The 27,561-nt window shown below is 39.1% G+C and overlaps 1 protein-coding gene across 1 annotated transcript; it reads right to left on the reverse strand.

The window, feature by feature from the left end:
• Window positions 1-3,086: 3,086 nt before the first annotated feature.
• Window positions 3,087-27,192, reverse strand: fndc5b (fibronectin type III domain containing 5b). Its single transcript, XM_053490149.1, has 6 exons — window positions 26,928-27,192; window positions 16,285-16,400; window positions 14,944-15,142; window positions 11,867-11,956; window positions 6,209-6,386; window positions 3,087-3,644 (listed from the first exon to the last, which is right to left on the reverse strand). Exons 1-5 carry the CDS (start codon window positions 27,028-27,030, stop codon window positions 6,247-6,249), a joined length of 648 nt encoding a protein of 215 aa, XP_053346124.1. The 5' UTR covers window positions 27,031-27,192; the 3' UTR covers window positions 3,087-3,644; window positions 6,209-6,246.
• Between the last annotated feature and the right edge of the window lie 369 nt (window positions 27,193-27,561).

Raw genomic sequence — 27,561 nt, forward strand, 5'->3', positions numbered from 1 at the left:
GAAACTTAAATGATCTGTAGAGGGGAAACCATAATCCTCTCCGCCTTATGTAAGCTGCCCAGACACGATATCGATGTCGGCCATTTTTCACCCGGCAGCCCTCTCGCTTTCTCCCTGCGGCCAAGGTTAATTAGCAGTCATTAGAGGAGAAATATTGAGTTTCCTCCGCTGGCAGTGGGAGGGATGGCATGAAAAATGAAGGAACAGATGACTCCGCCGAGCCAGAGGACGGTCAGCTAGGCTGCCGCCATGACAATGTAATGGCCGTATGTCTGGACGGGGAACTGCGTAAATGCAGTCAGACTCCTTCAAGTACCCTTCAACCCACTTGATTAAAACTGCCATCAATCAGTGATGGAGCTGAATACAAATCGCTGCCGAGAAGGCCTGCATGATATACTGTTAAATGCTATCTCAATATTCGGAATTGCGATACTGATATCTCCAGCATATGTAATAAATACACCTTTGAACATGTCACCAAGTGGCTTATCGTGTGCCGTTATTATATTTAATACAAAGTCAAAGTAAAAGGTTTTCACCAGGTTGCAATGTAACACTGGGTGTTAAAATATCACAGGCAATATAACATTCGCAGTACCGTATGTAGCAATATTATTATCGCTAATATGCACATCATGCAGCCAGATTGCCAAATGATATCAATTATAATGATTAGGGATGCTACCTGATACGGATATAACCATGCTCATTTATTCATACTGATACTCATAAATGGTTGTTGTGCTAACGAACTGGTGACACAAAATGACCGAGGTGTGGAGAAATATCATAATTAACGGAGATTCCAAACTGTGCTCTGTGAAAATATCACCAGGAAGAATTACACCATAATCCTACACTACAAGTAACCTTCACAAAAACGAGGTTACTCGGACATAAAAGCGAGAAAGAAAACACTGGCTATGTAAGTAAAGATGTCCAGGCAGTGCTATAGGTGCTCTGTACTCTACGTTGCTTTGTACCCTCAGCCATCATCAGTTATTGACAACGAAGGACAAATAAAACATACGTTTATCACCGCTGTACAGAAGCACTTTTCCAGAGCGAAACGAAATCCACCCTACACCGCCAACTCCAATCCGATCCAAAGTAACTAATGTAGCTAGCTAATGGACATCATTCAAAATGAGCTCGCTAACATTACGGTATAAAGCACAAGCCTGGTGGCGAAAGTGCATGATCGCGCGTCCGTGTGCTTTTCATGACCACTATAAAATCAGGAAACGGAGCTAATTAAGTAACTAACTCCGTAAGTATTTGGACAGTGACACGCTTTTCAGATTTTTCCTACTCTACGCCAACACAATAGATTTGAAACAAGGCAAATGAATGATGTGATTGAAGTGTAGACTTTCTGTTGAAATTTAAGGGGTTTGCCCCAAACTGTTTAGGACATTTCTACAGGTTTAAAAGTAATAGGATACATAATCACGGCCTGATTAAAAAAAAAAAATTAAATAGATAAAAGGTTCATCTTGGATTTCAGATATCCATGAAAGTAAATACAGACATTACCTCGACTGGTCACACTCAACACCAAAAAATAGATCACATGACCTCAAACCAACTGAGGCACTTTTCACATAATGAAGAAAACTGAATTGAGAAAGACCCAAACACAAACACTAACTAAAATACGAAAAAATGGAAACTCGACATTTGCTGATGTCCATGTTTTTTTTGCATCCAAGTATTAAAAATAATACCAGTATTTCTTATTACAGTATGTTAGTTTGACCTGTGGAAATGGAAGGATGTGTCAGGGAATGGGTCTACTTCCTAAACATTTAATGAAATTTTTTTATTAAACATTTCAATCAGATTTCAAATCCATTGCAGTGATTTGTATGAGAATTGTGTCACTGTCCAAACTCTTACGGATCTGACTGTATTCCCTGACATCCCTGATTGATAAATACTAATCAGGTTATGCATTTAGTTATCAATATTTATGAGTACTAAAAAAAAAAAAAAAAAAAAAAAAAACACATACCCAAACTGGGCCGGCCGGCATCCCTAATACTATAGACTAACAATTAACCAGCATGAATTTATCAGTAACAAATATTACAAAAAAACATTTACTAAGTAATAGTTTGGTCCTTATTCTAGAGCATACAAACAAACTCATGGACCTACATGAGTAAATAAATAATTCATTCCCCCTCAATGGTAGTGTGAGGTCACAGATGCATTACTGTTTTTGTTGAGCAAACCTCCACTCCACCTGCATCTGCGTTTTTAAACATACTACCCATATTGGCATGTCCTGCCATGGTTCGAACCAGACCTCTGACCTGCATTAAGCATGTTTTTATTGCTTCCTGCAATCCGATACCTCGCCCCAGGAGGATGACGTCCGCGTCAGTAACTGTGCTGTAAGTGACAAGTCCATCTGTCCTGACACTCCAATAACGTGCTGTCAAGACGCGCCCTCATCTCGCATACTTCACTTAACCTGTCAAACGGGGAAAAATGTATCACGCGTGCATGAGACAAGAGGGCGTCGGGGTTTTTTTTGAAGGAGACGGGACACTGGCGGGGAAATGGTCGGGAAGGAAAGGCACCCGGATCTCTACCGGAGCCATACGTCACAGCAGAAGCGTAATTATAAAGCAGCACTCATAAAACTATGACCGTTACCAGGTAATGACAAGCAAAAGAACTCATTACTCTACATTTATATACTCATCATCGACGACAAGCTGTTGAGTTACTCAAGACGCACGAGTGATTAAATATATTTTCCATCACTGTATTAATATAATATACGAATATATATCGTCTATATATCGCGACGAGGGTTGGTGTGGATGGTGTGATGGATGAGGTTCAGCGCGAGCCACTGTATTATTCATCCTCTGGATTTTAACTCGGATGCCCTGAGAGCGAGAGAGTGCTTATGGAGAGAGAGAGAGATCGCACTGCACCAGTGCACATTATCAAATTTACAGCGGTGACTCCTGAAAAAAAAAAAAAAAAATATATATATATATATATATATATATATATATATATATATATATGAATGGAAAGAAAAGGAACTAAATGTCATGGAAAGAGATAAAAAATAATAATAAAGCAAATATGCAGAGAGAAAGACGGAGAGATATGGGAAATAGCTTCAGTTTATCCCCTTCCTCCACGTATGATCCTGTTTCAGCACTGATAAGAAGAGAATGCTTGGAGGGGGAAAAAAGAAAAAAAAATTGTTCCCCTTCATTCATAGCACGACTCTGGTTTATTATCGTCTTCCCTCAACGGCGATGACACATTTCGCTTATCTGTGCGGGGTGGCGCTGGAAGCAGAGTGTCCTGGGATTCCTAGCGCTCTCTTCTCAGAGCATAGGGAACGTCTCTGTTCGGATGCCAGACCCCAGGGAACGCCCAGTCATGCACTTTTCCATTCTCAGGTCTTTTCACTTTCGGCCTTCAGATGTGCTCAAGTGTACTTGTCAAATGTGCTCGAGTGTGTCATTGTGTTTTTTATGCTGCGTAGACAAGCACCAAGGGGTCCGTATTTCTTGATAGGATGCGGTATTAAAGAGTCCTTTCAGATGAAGATGGGCACTCTTGTTTCATAATAATGTCATTTGATGGCTTTCTGGTGTGTCTCAGCACTGTTGGAGGAAACAACAACAACAACAATGAGGAGCCGAGAGATGGCCGAGGTATTTCAAAAGCAGTGTAGACAGAATTTGAATCAGATCTGAATCAGAAAGTTCTCACAGCCCTTCACTTTTTCCACATTTTATGATGTTACAGCCTTATTCCAAAATGGATTAAATTCATTATTTTCCTTAAAATTATACAAACAACACTCCAAAATGACAATGTGAAAGAAGATTGAAATCTTTGCAAATTTATTAAAAATAAAAAATAAAAAAATCACATGTATGTAAGTATTCACAGCCTTTGCCATAACACTCAGGTGCATCCTGTTTCCACTGATCATCCTTGAGATGTTACCAAGAACCTGATGGTCACTTTAAAAAAAGGTCCAGCGTTTCTTTGTGAAAATACAGAACTGGTGCGTTTCTTTACTCCTCAGTAAGAGGCACATGACAGCCCGTCTGGAGTTTGCCAAAAGACACCTGCAGGACTCTCAGACCATGATAATGTTTTTTCTTTGTTGTTGTTGAAGGACCTTCAGCACCAATTACAGTCCCAAGTCTTTTTGAGTATGATGCTACAAGATGTTTGTTCTTCTGAAAGGTTCTCCTCTCTCCACGAAGAACCACTGGAGCTCTTTCAGAGTGACCATCAGTTCTTGATCACCTCCCTGATTAAGGTCCTTCACCCCCAGTGGCAGCCCCTTCTAGAAAGAGTCCTGCTGGTTCGAAACTTCTTCCATTTATGGATGATGGAGGCCACTGTGCTCATCTGGACCTTCAATACTACAGAATTTTTTTTGTTCCCTTCCCCAGATCTGTGCTTCGATAAATTCCTGTCTTGGAGGTCTTCAGACGATTCCATGGACTTCATGGCTTGGTTTGTTATTCCTTATATCGGCAGGTGTGTGCCTTTCCAAACCATTTCCAATCAACTGAATTTACCACTGGTGGATTCCAATCGAGTTGTAGAAACATCTCAAGGATGATCAGTGGAAACTCATTTTGAGTGTCATGGCAAAGGCTGTGAATACTTATGTACATGTGATTTTTTTCCCCAAAGATTTTAAACAAACTCTTTTCACGGTGTCCTAATGGGGTATTGTTGTAATATATTTTGAATTGAACCCATTTTGAAATAAGGCCGTAACATAACAAAATGTGAAAAAAGTAAAGCGTTGTGAATACTTTCCGGATGCACTGTAAAATAAAACCCCTGGCAACATGGTTTCAGATGTTGAATATAAAATAACAGCATGTATGATATGTCCTGTGCATTTCTTAAGAACATTAAGAAAAGAGCTACTACTGTATGTCACATTCTAACCACAAATGATACACACTCCCAATGTCCCATATCAAATTACTCCAAGAACTCTTTCTTTCCCCAAGCTATCAAAAAACTCCAATTCTAACTGTATTATAGGCTTTAATGTCCCCTAGGGACGGTAGATTCGCAGCTAAGAACTGCTAACATAATCATAAAGATCATCTTAGAACTCGTTCACATTGTGCTCATACTGAACATCACTTCAACATACTTAGCACAGGAGTCTGGTTCAGCCCAGTCGAGTCTGGCTCCTCTCAAGGTTACTTCCACATGTCTCTGTTTTGCTTCTAGGAATCGAAATTTCTACCCAGATTTCCGTGAAGCTGCTTCGTGACAGCGAAATGAAAAAGCGTCAACTTAATGCTGATTCCCACAACGCACTGCTGCCTTCAAACGCGGCTGTTTCTGAATCTAACTGAGTCGTTGTCCTACTCACACACACCAGAATTCTGCATACAGACCCTTTAAATTCCACACAAATATATGTAACTAATTCTTGGATATCATCAAGGTAGAACGTTTTCCTAGTATGCCTAAGCCATGATCACATCTAAAACACTGGCCTCCCAGGAACCCCTTCAGCATGTGGAAATGGCTTGTACGCCTTTGTTGATAGTGGTTTTGTCCTGAGCGCATGAAAAAATGCGAAATATTCACAGAAATCAATGCAGTGGGCTCTGAGCCACCTCAGCCGGGATCGTCATTCAAATGTCTCATCACGTACTGTGCTTGATGTCTTCTGTAAATGTCAATCACTTTTACGCCTTCATTGAGAAGAAATTTCCTCTCAAGTCCCAGTTTAATTTAAATGCCTCTTGTAGTTTTGTCATTTTTGGATACCTTGATACACCGTGTGCCAATTCCCTGATGTTTCTGCCTGTCTTTTGATTCTGTCTCGATCTCACGCTCTTGGAACTGTCTGCCACTGTGCCTTCTAATAAAGCTTGCTTACAACTCTGTTGGCTGTTACATTAGATGAAGATTTTCTATATAAAATGCAGCTCGACAAAGTTTCCCTCAGACAGCAGATGGTATACAGATGGATGATTCTGATTGAGAAAGTCCCCATCTAACTCAAATTGGTCAGATTTAAAAAAAAAAATAAAAAAGAAATTGAGAAAGCTCCTAGCTGAAAGCCACATTCTTTCTTTTGCAATCAACTGCAGATTCACTACATCTAATAATATGGAGCTGATTAACATGATAAGTTGAAACATACAGTAAATATACCAAATAGACGTACGTGTCCTGAGCCTGAAGCCTGTTATTGCCTGTGGTTGGTTAGACCTTGCTGCGCAGTAGCCCCCCTGTAGGGTGCTCGGGGGTGCTGCACTCCGACGAGTTCTTGGCTTTGTCCTTGTTGTTGTTGGGTTCGTTGTCTTTAATGATGTCATACTGACGGCAGAAGAGAGCTATTACACCTGTAAAGAGAAAGCTATCATTTAACGTGGCCCCAGGTCATGACTCACCAAACATGGCTAATGAGCACGTCTACTGTACAGGGACTCAAAAATGTATCCAAGTTTGGGACCCTTTCATTGGGAAAAGCATGGCTCTTCTACAGCTTGGCTGGTTGCAGCTATTTTTTTTTCATTACACCTTGCGGCATATCCTTAGTCGATGTTCCAAACTAAAGAAATGTAATGTATTTGTCATAGTACTTTCAAATTTAATATCCTCATGATGTGCTTAAATTATACTGTTTCACAAAATTGTCCAGGCTGGCTACAAGGTGCTTTAAATAGGGTGGTGCATGTCGCATATTTCTATTGATTTATGTTTAGCTTGATATTTCCATATAACCTGATCTATTGAATTGTCATTAGGATTTGTTTCTAATGGAGAGTAAAAGGCATTTCTGTAAATCAAGGTGGAAGAAGAGATGCCGTTTAGCAAATGTCATGTAAATGTCATGTCAATTTTGGCGGCTTAAATAAAGCAGTAAAAGAAACAGGGAAGTACTTACAGGCTGTCCTTATTTTAACCTGACCCACTAAGACTGTTTTGGTTAGTTTGCATAAAGTGGTTTTCTTTGAACATCATCAAAGAATGGTCATAATGTCCTAACTGGCAAAGTTTAACTAATTAAACCAATTATGATGTACAGATGGTGCTGTAAAATCCAGGTTTATAATAGGACAAACAAATGCTATGCACAATTTTTGGCTATGATTACAATCAGATAGAATTAAAAATAATAATAATAATAATAATAATAAAAACCTGTATACAATGTCTACAATGGGCTTCTAAGTAATTTTTTTGCTCCCAGAGTCTTCACCCTCATCCTTCATCCTTCATCTAACACTCATCTAGTAAACCTCGTTCAAGCTAATTACGATGGTGATTGGGAGTTTTCTCAGGAGGAAATGGCTGGAGCGTGTTATTGGAAAGCCGGGCTTGAAAAAGCCTGAAGTGGAGAGAAGGAGTCAGGTTTAGTGATGGATGGGGGATGTCAGAGGGAGAGAGCAGATAATAGAAAAGCTGAAGATGGATCTCCGTACAAACCAATTATATTTGAGCTCTTGAAACGTTTGAAGATTGCTTTTGTTTTTCTTAGGTGTACCAACGGTCTCAGTTTTGATTATTTTTTGCGAGCACAATTTCATGTTTTCTCAGTGTTAACGCACTCATTTTAACCTAACGAAAGGCTTTTTAATTATCCAAACTTGAAGCAGGTGATAGTGCCGGCAAAAACACAACCACGCTCAATAAACAGCAGCTTGTTTTCTTTCAGTGCCTGGGAAACACTAATGCGTTTCTTTTTCTCCTGTCTGATATGGACTACGCCGAAAATGGAAAACCCCGGTGGTCCAATTAGACCTAAGAAACTCAGAAACTCCATTCCCTCTCTCTGTCTCTTTCTATCTATCACTCTATGTCTCTCTTTTACACCGTTCACTTGGGACACGTTTGGGTTAGTGGGCCTATTTATTAATTGCATCCTTACGAGAGCTCAGCAATATAAATGGCAATATTGTGATAATGATTTACTAAATAATATACTGCACATCCCTAGAGAAGGCTATCTAATCAATCTCGGGATTGCACAGTGAGATTGTTACCTTGTTGGCTCGTTTTCCTCCCAATAGGTCTTTTTAAATCACATTTGGATTGAAAAACAAAATGTCCTTGGGAAGTTGGGTAGAAATTATGACTCAAAGTCACAAGGTACGAACTCTGATTGAGCTCGAAACAATCAGGCCAGTATAGTGAGTGACATAAGGGGCTATGGGATAGAGGCTATGGGATAGCTCAGGCATTGGACTATGGTTCAGGAGGTTCCAGGTTCCAATCCCACGATTGCCAAGTTGGGCCCTTGATTAAGGCTCTCAACTGCTGACATGTATAATGAAATACAAAAGTTGCTCTGGACAAGGGTGTCTACCAAATGCAAAAAAATTTAATCACATAAAAACTATGCCTCATTTTACCATAGTAGGTATACAGATGCTTGGTTTTGTTTGGTTGTATTTGAGACCGTATATTTTGGAAGGAAATGATGTCTCCAATTAGAATTTTAAAAACAGAAAGTAATATTATTAATAATAATGCAAATACCACTAATATACCTTCAACTACTACTACAATGACTATGAGTAGAATACGCTATTGACGGTCTGTCCTCGACTTCTTAATGCACAATGCCACAAATGTCCAAAAACACGACGAGCATGAACTTGTCATGGAGATGCTCCTCCACTGTGAAGAGGAAGAGTGTTGATACGCTCAAGTTTTGTCACCGATAATGAACCTTGACATAAAGGATGAATTATCTACGCCATGCTAACACAGCGTCATCTTGGCAGATTTCAACGCGATGTTCCTTCTGCTCCTGGGTCAGCATCCTGAGGACAAGCTTGGCAGGAACACGGCACATGTTTGAATCATATGTAAGGATTGCGCGAACTGCTCCGTATGACACACCGACAATAACAGCAATGTTGTGGATTGTTCTCTGATGATCAACATTCACAAATTGCTGAATGGTTTAGACATTTTTTGGGGTTGAGCTTGATGCAGGTCTTTCTGATATCTGGTCGTCTTCCAGTTATGCCCACTCAAAACACCTCAAACAAACTTGACAAATCATGTCAAACGTATCAGTGGCAGATCTGCCCAGTTTCCCACAGAATTGATGAGGATGATGTCTTTTGGCACACTGACTTATAAAAGTCGGTGCTCCGTTGTGACTGTGCGTGCAGCCTTGTGCTGCCATCTGTTGGTAAGTTACAAAACTAGTATTGAAACTTATTGATACCAGCTCATACTACCCGGAAAGAGCTGCCGCTTGCGAAGACCTGGTGACTTCATTACATCCACATAATGGACAGTACATGTATGTGCCAGTTTGAGAAACTGTGGAAAAGTAATACATAATGATTAGACTAGTTTTATAGTTTGTGCATGTTGCTTCTAATGGGCAACAAAGTGAGAAACCATGAGAATGGCCTGCGTTATAATACTGGGGCATCTACACTGGGGCATGGGGAGAGGTGGGGGCAGCTACTCTCCCTACTGTATGGTTTACTCCGAGGTTGCCCCAACCCATACACCCTACTTTTCACTTCCTAAAACTGTGACTGTAAAACCAAAACCACTGCTGTATCCATAAGATGCTTAAGAGTGAATCAAACAAGTACTGTTTAAAACTCTAAAGCACACTATCACACCCCTTTACTGCCAGACTGGTAATATATCAACCATGATGGCATTAAATATCGTAAGATCACTTGGAAAGGATGCAAGCGGTTTGGACATGAGTCAGAGTTTATTCATTCGCTCGTTGTAAATATTCTTTAATGCTTTTCAACACGTACAGTATACTCTCTCATTATCTCTCTTACTCATGTACGCTCACATCTGAACCTCTCTTCCCACTCTGTATAGCTCCCACTGACTCACTGCAACAGATAAAACTCTAAATAAACATTTTCTCATCAGGTGCGCATTACTTTAACCCGACCGGCATTTGCTTCTGCGCGTGCACCCACAAAATCGCTCTCTGACCCGCTGAATCTAATATTTTTTTGTAATATATACACCACATTTTAATGGAATATTTGTATTTCAACCATGAGACCCTTTTATTTTTTCACTGCTGCAGGTCACAATAGAAAAAAAAAAACGAAGAAATGAAAAGGAAGTAAAAAATATTGTTTAAAATATTGGCAACTTTTGGTAAGTCTGGGCAGGACGAAGATATGAGGGAAGAAAAAGTAAGCAAATGATCCCAGGAAAGAGAAAGAGAAAGAAAGGACAGAAACGAGAGAAGTCAAAATAAATGTGAGCGATGAAAATGAATCAAAGTGGCTGGTACAGAAGCATGGAGTGATGATGGGACAGGTGGAGACAGATGATCCTGATGTATTGTCTCACTCACTCATCGTCTACATCGCTTTATATTGGACACTGGAGCCTATCCCCGGAGAGTTGGGGAATGAGGTGGGCAACACTCTGGACAGGGTGCCAATCCATTACAGGGCACACACACATTCACACACTGTTGGTAATTTGGGGAACCCCATTAGTCTAATCTGCATGTCTTTGGACTTTGGGAGGAGATTGATGTACCTGGAGGAAACCCACCACGAATGAGGAGAACAAGCAACCTCAATGCACATGCAGGTGGGAATTGAACCAGGAATCAAACCCGGACCCTGGTAGTGCTAACCACTAAGTCACCTTATGGTATGGTTATTTTTGTTCTTTGTTCATTTACAGTTAATTCCAATGCAGTAACACACCATTTTAAAGTGGTAATCACATTTTAGATTCAACGATAGACATCATCTTGGCAAAGTCCTTTGCCATCCCATGTAAAATTTTTCTAGATCCACTACTGCTGCTCTAAAATTATGGCACTTGTTATATGTATATGGAATCTTACAGTAAGAGTAGAGAAAGCTGGCAACACTGGGATGACGACTACTACTACTACAGTACAACTACTACTTTGTTGTTGTTTTTTTCGGCTGCCAGGCAAGGGGTCGCCACAGTGGACCATCCAGTCCGTACATACAAGCATGGCTTGGGCTTGTGACCCACACTGCATTCAGTGGCTGGGGTTTGGGCACTGGCTGAGAATCGAACCCGGGCCTTCCGCTACTACTATCATTATTTATCATATATAATAATAATAATAATAATAATAATAATAATAATTATTATTAGTATTAGTATTAGATACAATTCCAGGAGAAATGGTAAAGTAAGAACTAAAAAATGGTGCTCTGCTTTTTCTAACCAAAATGACTCATTCATAGCCAAAAAACATTCCTAAGATCTGGCCAACCCTGCACCAGCACCTGTACTGCTCTCATCCACCTAAAATAGAAACCTAACTCCTCCTATTGAAAAACTTGATATCTCAGGTTCATTCATGCAGCATGTCAAGTTTGGTGTGTGTGTGTGTACAAGAGTCTACAAGTAACTTTGGATAAAATTGTCTAAAAATCGTCAGAATGTAAAATCCATTTTCCCCTATGGAAATTACGGTTTATTGAGGGAAAATCAGTAAGAGAGATTCTGAGGTTGTTTTTAATGCATCTCTCTATACTCTACACCCTACAAGCTAGTGTTCTATGGGGAATGTTTGGGGCAGTTTTGAAAGGGGTAATAGTTTCTTTATCAATGTGATTTTTTCAGAGCACGTCCAAGTGATATGTTTAATTTTTTTTTTTATTAAAAATGGAAATCAAGCCACACAATTTCTTTTGGGAAAAAATGGGATATAAGGAAAAACTGTTGGTCCAATTCCTTAGAAAAGTAATAGCACCCAATACCCAATAGTGAGGAGGGATTGGGCTGTGAAGCAAACATGCATTTTTGTCCAATAATGATAATAATAATAAAATAAAGAGCAAGAAATTGATGAAAACTCTTGATGTAAATCTGTTACCTGCCCACATGATCAGAACGACTACTATGATGATCAGCTCTCCGGCCCTCAGCTGGGCAGCCTGGCCAACCTCCTTCATTGTCACTTCATCTAAAAAGAAAGACATGAAACACAGCTGGTACTGTAGTCAAACATGACACATAATATCTAATACTTTCCAAGAATAGCTTTTGACTTGTCCACTATGTTTTAAAAAGGAAGTTTTTGTAATCATCATCATCCAGATGTAAAGTGCTGTATATAGCTGTACTAATGAGAAGCTGAAAACTTTGATCATGGGCTGTGATCAGCTACTGGAAATTAAAGGTTTCTCTCAGGACATGCATCTCTCTTCCCTGTCTTTAAAGTCCTGTCTGACATCAGGAGACCATCCTTCTTGGCAGCAGATGTAAAGTGCCTGGTGGTAATTAACATCATCTGTGAATTCCCTATTTGTGTTAGCCTCTGATGAGCCCTGGAGGACTGGCCAGCTGGATTGATGGAACAGCTCGTAATGAAGGAACACTCTCATCTTTTTCAGCCAAAGCTGGAAAAGTTGATCATTTTCTTCTTGGCTCTGAAGCTGTGCATTTAAAAAAATTAAAAATAAAATCTGCCTGTCAATGCGGATGCATGTCATGGGTCCAGAACCAAAAGCAACATGAAGCCATTTCACCTTGAAACAGGAGACGTATGGTGAAAAAGATTAACTGTCTATGCTCATTAGCCACCCTCCAGCTATTTGAAATGAAGTGAAGCGGAAGACTGCTTACTCGATTAACTGGAGAGCAACTCAAGTGCTAATGGCTGATTATGGAGCAATGTTTCTAGTAAATGCCTGCCTGTCACCATTGACATATTGCATCAAAAGCGTGTCAACTAGTTGTAAATTATCTTGGTTTACTGTAATTTCTGTATAATTCTATGTACAGTTCTGCTTCAAGAAAACTAACAGTTTCCTGCAACTCTAATATGGTTTCCATAAACCATCACGTATGCAAATGCTAATGACTTAACTCATTATGATCAACACAACACAGCTGCTTATGTACACAGTCAATGTTGTAATTAATTTTGAAAGGAGCAATCAACATGTCTCTTCTTCCTTTATTAGTCTGCCTACAGAAAATGTCCCTTTTTTTGCCTATTTATTCGGACTTGACAAGTTCTCCCCAACCCTAAACCACTTATATGACTCATAATAAAAAGGTTTTAAGAAAATACCATTTGTGACATTCTCAGAAATGGAAGTGGGAGTCAGAGGAAAAATAGCATTGCGCATTCTCAGACCTTTCATGGTAAAATGATTCAGGCAACATGTCTTTATTGGACCATTTCTATCCTACCATAATGGTTTGGCATTATTTTTTCAGCACATTGTGAATCACACTTCACCTCAACCTGAAATATCCGCACCAATCTATACTGCCTACCAAAAAAAAAAAGTCTCATGCAATAAGATTTCTATCACCTGCCTTTAGCTTTGATTGCAGCACACAATTTGGTGGCCAGTGCATGTGTAAAAATGATTGCTCATGCTCCCAGAACCACTTTTACAGTTCGAGTCCTGAAGAAGAAAAATGTGCTGTTGGGATAACTATGTTCAGATTGTCAGCTGACTTAATTTTATTGCCACATAATGTTGTGCTGAGCAACTGAAGCAAGCTCAGATCATAACACTGCCTCCAGGGGCTTGTACAGTGGGCACGATGCATCCAAGAGCATCACATGAGCTTCCCTTCTTAACTCAATGCACCCGTCGCTCTGAAATAGGGTCAATCTGGACTCATCAGATCACATGACCTTTTTTCATTGCTTTATACTCTTAGAGCATTGGTGTCTCATTGATAGGCGTTTTGCCCGCCATGCGAAAGGTTCAGGTTTGATTCCCAGCCCGAACTCTAACCACTGGATGATGTGCTGGTCCCAAACCCAGATAAAATGGAAGGGCATCTGGTGTAAAACCTGTGTAAAGCTTGCCGGGAACAGCTAAAAGATCACCACCGTGCTTTTTAAAAAGATTTTTCTTCCTAATAAGTCTCACTAACAAGTTCTTTTTATGTCCACACAGCTGTTTAGTCCCAATCTCCATTCTCAATTTGTTTTTAACCACTACACTACATTCAGCACCATAGTGTTGGACAGTTCCTAACCTAATTCCAGGAATTTCAGCAATCTCCTTATTTGTTTTTATTGCTTGATGCAGGCTATTAATTTGTCCCTTCTGAAATGGTAACTTTTTTTTTTTTTTTTTTTTTTCCCAGTCTGGCAGTGTATACAATATTTTATATGCATAACTGTATGTGGGTCACAAAAGGGATTTTAAAACATAAACCTGGAAATATTGTGGGTTTTGTAGATAAGGTAGTCTGTCCTGCAATAAAGGCTGACATTTTCACTTTGAATTAGAGTGTATTTTTAGAGTAGCTGTATAATAGCCTTCCTGCTGTGTTTATGCATGAATCAATGTTAACGATCTGGCTGCAAACCATTTTCTAGGCCGCTTTTCATTATATGCTGACCTGAACTTCAGGTTTTTAATGCATGTGGTCAATATCTTATTGTGGCGTCTATGGAGAGTAATGCAGTAGGAGTACTTAAGCATATGTTTGGAGTATTTCTGAGACTTCATGTTTTTTCAGCATTTTTTATATTTATTGTGTAAGGCAACTTCAAGAAAAGTCAGCAGTCATTTACATTTCATATTTCATCATAATTAAGTGTAAAGACTAACATAGACTGTTTATATGAATTTCACACTGTTAATCTATTATGGGAGAAAACCAGAAACCCAAAGAAAACCCACATTATACATAAAACATTTACTTTTATTTAAATATTTATTATTTAAATAATTCATCATATTTACTTATATTTCAAATGTATTACTATTTCAAACAAAGTTGTAGTTTTTGGATATATTTGAGCATGATATTGTTCTATGAAATATATTTCTTCTTTGACCTCAAGTGAAGGATCTGTGCTTGCTCCACCACTTTGTCTTTGTCAGTAAAGATGTTAGAAATAGGAAGTGGTTAAGACATGAATCTGTCTATTACACTATATGATTACACTGAGACCATTTATCCTCAACCTACCAGGACTTTTGGAGGCCATTTTCTCAGACTCTTTTGGCGTCCGGAAGAGGACGGGGTCACTGGGAGGGCTTGTGCCACTCATGCTGATGGACTGCACGTGCACAATGTACTCAGTATCAGCCTCCAAATCCCATAATGCACATGAGCGTGTGGTAGTGTTCACCTCCTGGATGAAACGCATCATTCTTACATCCTTCTTCTGAAATAAAAAAGACAGGCAGACAAAACCGTGAGAGCAATTATATGATTTTAAATAGTGGACTTAGAAATCACCATAGGTCATGGGTTATCTTTAAATGGTACAGTTTAATTGACTTTATTTTGTTAAGATATCTGGACACAACCTCTTGTAGTGCATTGTGGAATTCCATCTTTGAGCCATGTTAAAAACGTTTTCCATGTTAAAAAGTTGATGTGTCAGTTCAGCACTATCCTTTGAGGTTTTGATTAACCCAGAATAAAGGATTCTTAATCCAGTTCGACATTCCAAATATCCTTAGTTGGTTTTGTGGTGGAAAATGGGAACATATGTGGAGCAAAGTTTCCAAAAGCAATACTAGCCATTGGTAAAAAGTATTGCAAAAGTATTCACCATCTTGAACTTTTCCCCATATGGTAGTGTTACAACCTGAAACTAAACTGGACTTATTTTTATTTTACTTTTTTGTCAGACAAAACAAGTCTAAGATGAGGTTCTGATGAAAAAAAAAAGTATTAATCAGGGTTTGGTTCTAAAAAAAAAAAAAAAAAAATCCATTCTTTTAATATCCTGCCAAGCACCGAGCCAATATTTTTAAAAAATGGAATGGAATTCAACCAGAACAATAGGATTAGAGGTTTATTCTCAGCTTTTTTTTTTTTTATTCACTTCCTCAACCAAACTGAGAACGGGTAAGAGGATGAGTGTGACATACTGTAGAAAGGGTCTTTTTTAGGCTGTGTATGTGTGGTCACAAGGTGATGACTTTGCTGTTAGTACTCAGCAAAGTAATTAGCAAAAAAACGAAAAACTGCCCTTCATCATAAGGCAATCTGGGATGAAAAGAAGTAGAACAGGCCATTGTCGGCTTGTTATTGAAAGTCAGGGAAAGCGTTTGGTCTGGGACTTTGGTGACAAGCTGTAATGACTTTGTGCTCGAACAGATGGTGATTCAACTCTTCATTACCGGGGTACACAGAGTACCGGCGCACACACACAAGCACACAATTCTACAGGGTGTCTAAAATATTTTCAGTATGTATACACTGTATACACTCTATCTACATACTATAGTATGCCTAAAAAAGAAAAATAATTATCTAAGATACTTTCGAATAGATTTGACACATCAGTAAGCTAACCTGCTGTGTGATGGCGAACCCGATGACCGGATCTCCCTCGAGGATGTCCCATGTGACCACAGCCGTATTGCCCTCCAAGGTCTTGATGGTTACGTTCAGTGGGGCGGATAGACTGTCTGAGGACAAAAAGAGCAGAAGAGCAGAGACAGAAAGCTGTTGAGAGAGCACTCTATTGCACCTTTCCACAACTTTAAATGACAACACACACAAACATCTGAAAAAAAAAAAAAAAGGAAGTAAAAGCTGGAAATATCAAAGACATCGTTTGGTTCCTCGTCTCTAACACCCAAATAGGATGGTGTGTGCCCTTCACGTGGTGGAAACACTCCACTGCTCCACCTGGTCTGAGGTCACGCCGAATCGATAGTTCCATTACACTTCACTTTTATTTACTCATGTGGGAGCTCTTAGACTGGTATCTGAATGTACACTGCCCGGCCAAAACACACACACACACACACACACACAAAGCTGCACACTCCAAGATTTCATTGATAACCTTTAGCTTTGATTACGGTGCACAGTGTGGTGGTGAATTCATGTGTGAAAATGACTACTCATGCTCCCAGAACTAGATTTTCATCTCAATTTGAATCCTGGGATATGCCTGTTCCATCGGGGAAGAGAAAAGCCTGTAGATGTGATAACATTCAGGTCATCAAATCAGATGATTCGATTTCTTCATGTGCTTCCCTTCTTACCCTGATCGCACATCCCCGCACATTGCTCTGGAACAGGGTCAATCTGGACTCATCAGGTCACATGGACCTTTATCCATTGCTACTAATTCCAGTCCTTATGCTCCCTAGCCTATGTTCTCATGAGTCTCACACTCAAGTTCATGAACATACAGTAGCTCCTGAACTTTTTTCGATCACAATTTTTTATCCTTGCAATTTTTTAATGTGTTAAAGAAACCTTTAGTCAGTTCCAATAACTTTAAATCTCCTTCGTTGTTTTCTTCGCCCAGTGATTTGACCCATCAGAAACTGCGCCTTTTTTTTTTTTTTTTTGGCCAGGCAGTACCTCACTTAGAATGCTAAATAGTCTGCAAATAAAAAAGCATGCAGCCATCTTTTCTTTGGCATAATATTTGTCTTTATGCTACAAAAAAAGCATCATGCAGAGAAAGGGCTTCACGTTGTTATGACTGTGTGTGTGTCAGTTGTCTGCATTATAAATCAGTGATGAATAAATCACTACAGTTAACACCTAGTTATTTCCAAAGTTCCCGGAGCACAGATAGTTGCATTATTTATAAAAGCAGCAGAATTTCACATCCATTAAAATATAAATATGTAAAAAAAAAAGGAAAAAAAAAACAGGTCAGCTCTTTAAAATCTGCATCAAGGAGCTTTCTACACACACACACACACACACACACACACACACAGAGTAGAGTGTTGTTTTTGCCAAAATTCAGACTTTATGATATCATGCTGTGGGGAATGCACATGCTATTTCTGTAGTAACAAAATAAGAATTTTTTTATTCGCCGAGTGCAACATGCACTTTTTTTGTGCAAATGTCATAAAGGAATATAAAGGAAATAGTGTGTAGATTATGCACCTTGAAAAAAATTAAATAAATAAATAAATGAATGAATAAATAAATAACTAAATGTAAAAACATTATATATATATATATATATATATATATATATATATATATATATATATATATATATTGGGGGGCGCATGGGAAATCAGATTTAATTAGAAATACATAACGGGTTAGAAAACATTAAGCATGATTTCCTAAATTTTGAGCAATGCCCTATGTCTGAATATGGGTACTATTAAGTTAAATGTGGCACAAGAGCCTGAAAGTCGTATCTTTATTCATAAAAACAACTGATAAAGTAAAATTCATCTATTTACTATAGCAATGCTGTCTGCAGTCTGACAATCAGTCTGGATCAGTCACGCGGAAATAATCAGACTAAATACAAACAAGCTATCAGGACGATAGTACAGCATTTAGAATTGACTGTATACACACCATAAACAGTGTGATGTGTCGTTGTGTGCGTCCCTCTTCTCCCTTTTGAAAAACTTGGACCTGTAATTCCTCTTCGCAGATCAAGTAGTGAGTGATTGACCTCGCTCTAAGCCAGTGAGTGAGTGACGGCATTTTAAGCCAATAAATGTCTGACGATGCTTTAAGCCAATGAGTGAGTGACGCTGCTCTGATCTAATGATGTTTGGCATTGTCAGGTTGACGGCACATTCAGCCAAATGATGTTGGGGGAGGGGGGGTCAGAGAATCATATTTCAATATTTCTGTAGCACATAGGAATTTATGCAATGGGTATGAGAAATCGTAAAGTGTGTACAGTTCCATCATAAAGGAGTCAATGATAGAAAGTTATCAGGACACCCAGTGCATTAGAGCCTGCAGTGTATGAAGCTTAGCTGGCCAATTAGATCAAGGTTGTAGACCTGGCCTCAAAATTCCCCAGATCTCACTCTGATTGAGGATCCAATGGAATGCACCAGACAAACAAGTTCGATCCATGGAAGCCCAAAAACATCTGCCAGACACCTCAGCACATTCCCAGAGGTTCTAGATGTTCAGAGCTGCACAATATCAGGCTTAGTTTTAGTACAATAAAAAGGTACTTAATACCATCTCTCTCAAGGAGGCTTTTTGGAAGAGCCCTTGTTGGTGAGAGTTACGGCCTGAGAACAGAAGCTGTTCAGATGACAATTAATCCCAATCTTTACAGCTGTAACTCTTGACCTTTAATAGTGGGACGCTACCTGCTTCATACTGTACTTCGTATCAGCTCTTCAGGACAAAGATAGATACAGATATCTTAACTTCTTCATCAAAGGAATTTCAACATTAATGCTCAGTATGAAACCTACAACTGCGCAAAGCTTAATTACAATTGTATAATTGTTGCTAGAAATAAAGGGCGGCGCGGTGTGTCACACCTAACCATTCCTGCAAAAGAGATAATTGTCTGGCAATCAAATTTTACGATACGGTGATAAAGTTTATTTAAAATAAAATGCTGAGCAATGACATTTTCTATGTAATTCTCTGTTATTCCTCATAGACTAGAATAATATCCAAGAACATTCAATTAGTATAACACATTGCACGATTCATTGCTTCATTCATGGGTGATCTTTATTCCTGAGCACATTACACTGTATATACAGCATTACTGTATATTATAATCCATCTTCCCACTAGAGCTTCCATTTGTCTTTGGACAAGTCTTTATTGGTATCTGGCAGCTTCCCATTTGGGATTAAGTGACCAGTAGGCTGTAAATGCTAGTCCCTCAACTATTAAAAAAGCATCAAGTGTGGTTATACTGTATCATTTCATGAATAGTGATAATACTGTACATGGAAACAGCACTGGGACGTTTGACTATGTGCATAACTCCCCATCACAGATGTTCCCACAATCGTTAATTACACTACGTGCCCATCGCAGCGTGGGTGAAAGTAGGTCAGTACAGTCTGCAATATTAGAAAGAGCAACCGCCTGCCAAAACCCACTTTCAATCCAGTCACAGAAGTCCTTTCAGCAAGAACACACATCTGATAACATTATGTCATCTTAAACAACACTTAATAATTCATGGGACACTGGTGGCTTGAATGGTGGTGGCTCTGGGTTCCTGATAGGAAGGTCAGGGGTTCAAGCCCCAGCAGTGCCACTGAGCCCAAAACATGGCCCTAAACAACCCTATCTAATCCAGGGGGCACTGTATCATGGTTGACCCTGTTCTCTGACCCCAGCTTCCTAAGTGTTATTTGCAAAAAAAAAAACTTTGCGCTCCTGTATATAAATAAGGCTGTATCCCAAATCCATCCCAAACCCCTAATCAAGAGCACTAGTTACTGTGTAGAATAAGTGATGGTATGCACTACATGGCGCCGAGCTTTCCATTTAACGCTATTTGGGATTTACCTTCCGAACATGAAAGTTAACGTAGTAAATGTAAATTCTAAAGATAAAGATAATAGATAAAGATAATAACTAGGAATATAAAGGGAATCTTACAAGATTTACAGGACAGTCCACCAGCTCTATGGTTGATCCTCCTTAGCTTTTGTCTACATAGTACTGTACGAATTTAAACTACTCCCACTTAATGGTAAGTACACCCAATGATCCATGGACCGGCACTGCATCCTGTGGCTGGGGTTTGGCCACTGGGTGGAAATTAAACACAGCCTTCCGAACAGCAGGCAAAAAACCTACTACTGAGCCACCAAATCTCACTGGGATATTGCTTAAATATATTTTATATTTTGGGTATAATTTTCATCTCATAACATACAGTACTGGAGAAAGATTGGAGAAAAAAAACATTAAGAACACATGCACTAAGTAATCTTGGGATAATCATCATAGGGATATGATGGGAGTTTTCAGGCCATGCAGATGCTGGTAGATACTTTGCAGTGCTCATGTCCTCAGAGATTAGATGGCTGTACTAATCGAAGCTGTAAAAATCTAATCTAGACTCTAAATATTTACCTTGTAACTGGATAAGAGCAGTAGCATCATGTCAGTGGTAATCATCACAAATGTTAAAATCCTCAAATATCTCATACTAATTGGCATTAATTCTTCACTCTTGCGGTGACCTCCTAGGATTTCCACAGGGGATACACTGTTCGTTTTTTCACACCAGAAGCTACACACATGGTCAGTTGTGAAACACGCCAAGACCTTTCATCCACAGTTTCGCAGTTTCGTCTCCTTTTGCTTACTTTCGCTAGTTTCTCAGCGGCAGTGTGCGTGATGGGGTGATGATACATGGCCAGGTCACCACTTCACCATCAGAGTCTGCTGCAGTGATTTATTTTGCCAGGACTGAATGCTCAGGATCCTGGCATGGATCGACTTCCTCCTGAGCCCTTGGCCTTGCCAGGTCTTGTAAATATGCATCCTTGGAACATCTATCTCTGGCCTGGGCAGTCTATAGGAAATATTTACTGCTGCAAAACCTGGAGCACCTTAAGTCGAGATCTTGCAGCGTCTTCTGCAAGGCTTTTTCCAAATATACTGTAAAAGCAGCATGTTGAAAGTTCTACAAAACTTACAGACACAGCATGTCAGCGTAGGCATTCATAACTGCACGATTGTTCGCATGTCAAAATCTGAACACGGACAGCTTTTCTGAACAATCAGCCCCAAGATGGTGAAGTAAGAAGGACCAGACCTGACTGATTAGTCAACATCATTGTGATTAGCGTCCACCATGCCGCACTTTTAAAATGTGAAACATTTTAGATGTTTAAAACGACTGCATCAGTAAAGGATTATACGGATAAAAACTATTTCACTCGGTAATATCAGCTCAAATCTATGGTGTAGAATTTAAAGGGCCAGAAAATATGTGCATGAAATCTGCTAATAAATGGGAGTTATGCTGCACAAAAGATCAGCCATTATGCATTACAAAGTAATAACAAAGGTCAGGAGCATAAAAATCAGGCAGTGAAAGAGAATTATCTTCACAGGAACGGACTTTGTCCCAGGATTGTTGAGAAAAATCTAACACCAATTACTTCTTACAGGGAGAACGTGGCCAAAATGGAGAATGGGAACGAGCCTTGAATAGTTTCTAAAAGTGGAATATCGTTATAGACCTTTTCAAAGTGTCTGTCTTTGTCCTGATATAGCTGAGATACTGAGGAAAGAGTGCTCAGAATAGGCACATATTCGACTTTGACAATTTTAGCGACTATATGATATAACTTCTGCTAAGTTTTGCTGAACGTGTGAGATGTCGGGAATAACCAGATTCCCAATTCACCCTCAGATATAGATGTATGCATAGTTTTACTGGGTTTTAACTTGTAGTTGGGGTGGTACCATCAAGGTGCATGGTTTGTATCTTTGGAATGTATCTTTAATCTAGAAAAAAAATTATATGATGTGCCTTTAGAGTACGCTTCCAATTGTTTAAAGAGGAAAAGCACAGTTAGATTTCATTAACACCAACCAAAATGTGCAAACTAATGTTCTCTGATGATCAGGATTCAATCCAAATATGCACAACCGCATGTCCATTTAGTGTCTTTGCCTCACTGAATATCCAATAAATATCTGATGGTTTATATATATATATATATATATATATATATATATATATATATATATTTGTATCTTGTATCTCTCTCTCTCTCTCTCTCTCTCTCTCTCTATATATATATATATATATATATATATATATATAAATAAAATAAATAAATATATATATATATTGGAGTCAAAAAAATATATATATTTTAATATATATATATTTACCGTCAGATATTTAGAGAGCAATGTGTCTTTGCAAGGAAATGAATTTAGCACCTGCGGTGTGATTTACTGCAGCTTAAATGTCACATGGATGAGCAAATCAATACCTCCAAAAGGGCAGATATTAAATCTGAACAATTTAAATCAAAAGCCATTTTAAAATATAAAATCATTATTATACAAAAAAAAAATCATTGTTTTGTTAAAATTGCCAAATGTACTCTTAATATTTTAATAAATATATGGAAATTATTTTTCTCTATTGCACAAATAGTTGTTTATAACAAAATGTTTATTTTGAAAACTACTACATACTGTTGGAGCCAATTAGACCACTTCTTTCTGTAATTTGATCAGTTAGGCAAAATTACCTCTTGTGGAGAAACAGTAGCTGCTATGAGTGACCTAAATGCATTTAGTGGATTTTTAGTAAATGTTGGCAGTCAAAATGTTTACCTTCTGTTCTTTGCAGATACCTAAGGATTCATGAACAATAGGTATGTGTTGCTTATATGTTCTGTGGACTGCAGTTTGTACTGTATGTTGTGCAAACACATTATATCCTGTACTTAACACCATTGTGTGGGATGCTATTGCATAACCTTGCATTTTTCATCCAAATCGACACTTTTATTTTTTTTCCCCCCTCTTGCTCCTGCTGGTTTTGCCATGCCTTTATGGTACATAACCATTTCTCAAGAGAAGCACAACTGCTATGTATACATTAGATATGTAAGCTGTGTGAGGGAAGCTGTTGCATATGCTGTGTCTGGTTCCCAAATTGCCCATAGTGTGTGAATGGGTGTGAGAGTGTGTGTATGTGTGTGTGCCCTGCGATGGATTGGCACCCTGTCCAGGGTGCACCCTGCCTCGTGCTCCAGGTCCTTGTGACCCTGAATACAGGATAAAGCGGTATAGAAGACGAGTGAGTGAGTGTGAATGTCCTTGTTGCACCGTGCCTGACACAATATAATCGTGGCACGAGTATCTCTAAGATCGGTTCTCATTAGAACCTCATTAAAATATTGTTTCTCTACTTCTCCCCTACTTTGCACATGACATCAGTCACACAATTGCAAATTTCATGCAAAACATCGACTAACAATCAAGTTATAAAACTGCACATGTAAATTAGCTCATCTTGTCACCTTAGTAAATCAGAACCTCCGTATCAATCAGTTTAAACTCCATTATATACTGTATACTGTAGGTAAGAAATGAAATGCAATGCATTGTGGCTTGCTGTTATATAGAAAATAATAGATGATGATGTGGTGTGATGTACCTGATCCTCCATAATCCAGTTGTTTTATGCAATAACATATTAGAATGAGGGCATTGAGATTTGTATTGGAGCCGGTACAATTGTCAATGCTGATGTTATTGAATTATTGAATACTAATCAGTACCTTCTGACCAAACAGGATGGAGCAATAGTGCTGCGTGATTATGTGCGATAATACCTAGAGCAAACAGCAAAATAAATTCTGATATTTATATAGAGTATAACAGTAAAAACTGAAGCTGGTACCATGGTCCTGCACTGTGCTATTAAATATTTTACCATCTGTCTGCCTTGGCATTGTGAAAAGTGACTGCAAACATTATTACCCAGGAAGAAAGTCTGGTGTAGAATGACAAACTGAGCAATTTCACTGATATTGTCATGCCACTATGAAAACATAATAACAGGAAAATGTGCTTACCATGGATTTCTGAATGCTTTTCCACGCATTTCTGATGTCCTTTTAATATATATATATATATATATTATGAGTGTCAAATGCACTCCAGACTGACTGCGAGTGTTGAACCTGACCAGGTTTAGCCTCTGATTTCCAAACCTAAAATCTCAGCTCAATGCGTCATTTTCTGTTCAAGTGTGACACCATGACCCCATCAGCGAAGACATTCTGAAGGTTAACTCCTGAACATCCAAGACGTTGTCACCAACTTTCCTTCCACGAAAAACTACACTCATTTCCAATTATTTTTTGCTGCAGTCTCTGAATAAAATCTGTGTATTTAAGGGATTGATTATATCTGTACCATGTGTGTCCTTGGTTAAGGTTAATAACTGCTTTGGAAATTAGGACTTTGCTAATACATGAGTCACATTAGAGAACACTGTAACGCCAGCCCATGCACACACATTCACACCTACTGTAGCGGCAACACAGTGTAGCAAGTTCGTTTGTACTGTAGGAGGAAACCAGACAATCCTGAGGAAACCCACACTGACGCAAGACAGAAGGTGTGAAACTCTAAACGCAAAGTAACCTGAGCTCAGGGTCACTATTTAAAATTTGAAAGCTAATCTAAGAAAATCATTTTCTATTCAGCATTGTCAATAATTACATGTGAATAATTAATGAATGATGTTTATATGATATTGACAAAAAGCTTATAACCAGTGCTTCCTACTGTAAATATGTTTTCCCTTGGGTCATGTTAGATCATTTGACATTTAATGCGCAAGATCTGGCACAGGCTTTACACCGGATGCCTTACCTTTACCAAACCTCCCATTTCCTAACACTACATGCAGTGGTATCTATACATTTAAAGAACCCAACTGTGGTGACCCAGCAGGGCAAGTCTCAAACCCCGACCCTTTAATATTATCATATATATGGTACATTTGTTTTTGGAAATTTTAATTCTATTTATTTGATCTCATCACAATAAATTTAAAGATAAACGTCTACATTTAAAATATTAAACAGTGATTTTGATTTAAATTTCCTAATCATATTTCCCCCAACTTTCCATATCTTGTTTCTGACATATACATTTCTGTATAACGAATGGAAGGATTAAAAATCATATACTTAGGCTTGTAGTTATATCAGGATCATTTAAAACCTATATTGTTCTCTCAGGAGTATCAGACCCCAACAGGCAGATAGTGAGTCAAAGCGATGACCTGAGTGTTTCATGCCTGTGTTTTTCATCATCACATGCATCTCAACAGGGCGAGGAGCTAAAGTCTAACACCCTCAGAGTTAATCAGCCTTTGAGTACATTTGCTGCCTGTTGGCATCACCCGCTGCTTTTGTTGTGGCTCTTTGTCATGCAGGTTGCCTCTAACCTGGACTTTTTTTCCCCCCCCAGAGGATAAAGTGGCGACGTGAAAGTGACGGAATGAACATATGAGCGAACGGGCCTTATTTTGTTCCCCCCCTTCTCGACACGTACATCAGCTCTGTTCTCTGCTGCATCGCCTGATGAAAGCGATGATGAGGGCTGATGGAGTCTCTTTACTTCACATGAAAGAGAACTGCAGACTGTTTGTGTTCACCGTCACGGGGTTCAAAAAGTGAAACATATTCTGGTTAAACATACTTAAAAGAAAAAAAAGATTTTCTTGTTTTGCATTTTTTAATTTTCTTTCTTTTTTTTTTTTTAACAGTTTGTCTTTGAAAGGATTGCCTGCATTTCTGTTCTATGGGAATGCATTCCATCAGTTTACATGAAAATTGCAATAATTTATGATTAGGTTGATATTTTTATTGATATTTTTCTCGTGTAATCGGGATTCTACTACACTTTGGCATGGTTACTGTTCCATTAAAATTTAAGTGCCTCTTTGAATTTGTAGTAATAGCTATTAATGAACTGTAAGGATGGACTAAAGTGATATTACTTCAATTAATACTTCATCCTGCCTGACCTGTACACACAGTAAAATCAGATCTATACCTAACTGCTTGATAAGGTACTAACCAGTAAGGGCTCCTGTAGACAAGGATCTCTAGTAGGTGGTAAAAGGTGGTAAAGGAGATGTTTTTCCCCCCACAAATTATAGGCAGGATGTAATATCCATGTAATGTCTTTTACTCGGAAATCCAAAGAAATCAACACCGCTGCACATTTTATTCTGCTGATGTGAATAACTCACAGGATCCTCTATTGATCAGAGGAATCCAAACCCTGTGTCCAATGCATTTCTCAACACACAGTTGTAGTGCTTCAGGCTACACAGCTCTTTATAAGGCACATTTGATCAGATTAGATCAGATCAACAGAATAAAATGAAGCTGGATTTTTATGCTCCCTATAAACTTTCTCAGTATCTCCAGCCATAGTGAATGATTAGATGGAAAGATTGATCGATGCAAACGCTGAAAAAAAATGCATTTCTTTTATTCTTCCAGTTGAAGATGAAACCTGTCCTTCTTGCACGGATGTGATGAACAGGTTGTATGTAGAGCACCGTGTACCCTCCTGCCTGCCTGCCCGCATCCTTAGCACGTCCGGGTGCATTTCATGCAACAGCCACGCATTAGTTTCGGAGTCAAACGCATGCACTGCCGCAGACGTGGACGGCGGGTTTTTAAAAACACGCCAGACTGACTTACCGGCGCGGACCGGACGCGCGAACATGCAGGCGAGCAGCAACAGCAGCAGCAGCGGCGGCGGCGGCAGCAGAACGGCAGCGGCGCAGGAGCTTCTTCCTCCCATCCTGCACGGGATCCTTTACATTCCGCCCGCTCAGCCTCCAAGCCCATTTACTCACGCGGGAATGTCCGCAGATCGGCTTCACTTAACGCACGCGCTACCGCGGATCCCCGCTCAGCGCCTTCACTCTGCTCATGGCGGCGAACCGAGAGAGGATGAGGAGCTGTCCACTGAGATAGAGAGAGAGAGAGAGAGGGGGAGAGAGAGAGAGAGAAAGAGATAGAGAGAGAGAGAGAGAGAGAGAGAGAGAGAGAGGTGATACGCTTCTCATATGCGCGCGGGCCGGTTTTACGCACCACCGGGCATAAGAGTGACGTGTACTATCACATAACACAAAGCTATCTATCTATCTATCTATCTATCTATCTATCTATCTATCTATCTATCTGTTTTTCCATCATTTATCCTTCCACCTGTCAGTTGGTCAATTCATCCATCACTTTTTTATTCAATTAATTCATTCATATATACTGTATACATTGTCTATCTATCTATCTATCTATCTATCTATCTATCTATCTATCTATCTATCTA

Source organism: Clarias gariepinus, chromosome 28 (assembly GCF_024256425.1).
Source record: "Clarias gariepinus isolate MV-2021 ecotype Netherlands chromosome 28, CGAR_prim_01v2, whole genome shotgun sequence".
Classification (NCBI taxonomy): Eukaryota; Metazoa; Chordata; class Actinopteri; order Siluriformes; family Clariidae; genus Clarias; species Clarias gariepinus.

Coding starts and splice junctions, on each gene's coding strand:
- fndc5b (XM_053490149.1), bottom strand. CDS start 27,030: ATGGGAGGAAGAAGCTCCTGCGCCGCTGCCGTTCTGCTGCCGCCGCCG. Junction 16,401..26,927: donor CGCGCGTCCGGTCCGCGCCG/GTAAGTCAGTCT, acceptor TTTTGTCCTCAG/ACAGTCTATCCGCCCCACTG. Junction 15,143..16,284: donor GGTTCGCCATCACACAGCAG/GTTAGCTTACTG, acceptor TTTTTATTTCAG/AAGAAGGATGTAAGAATGAT.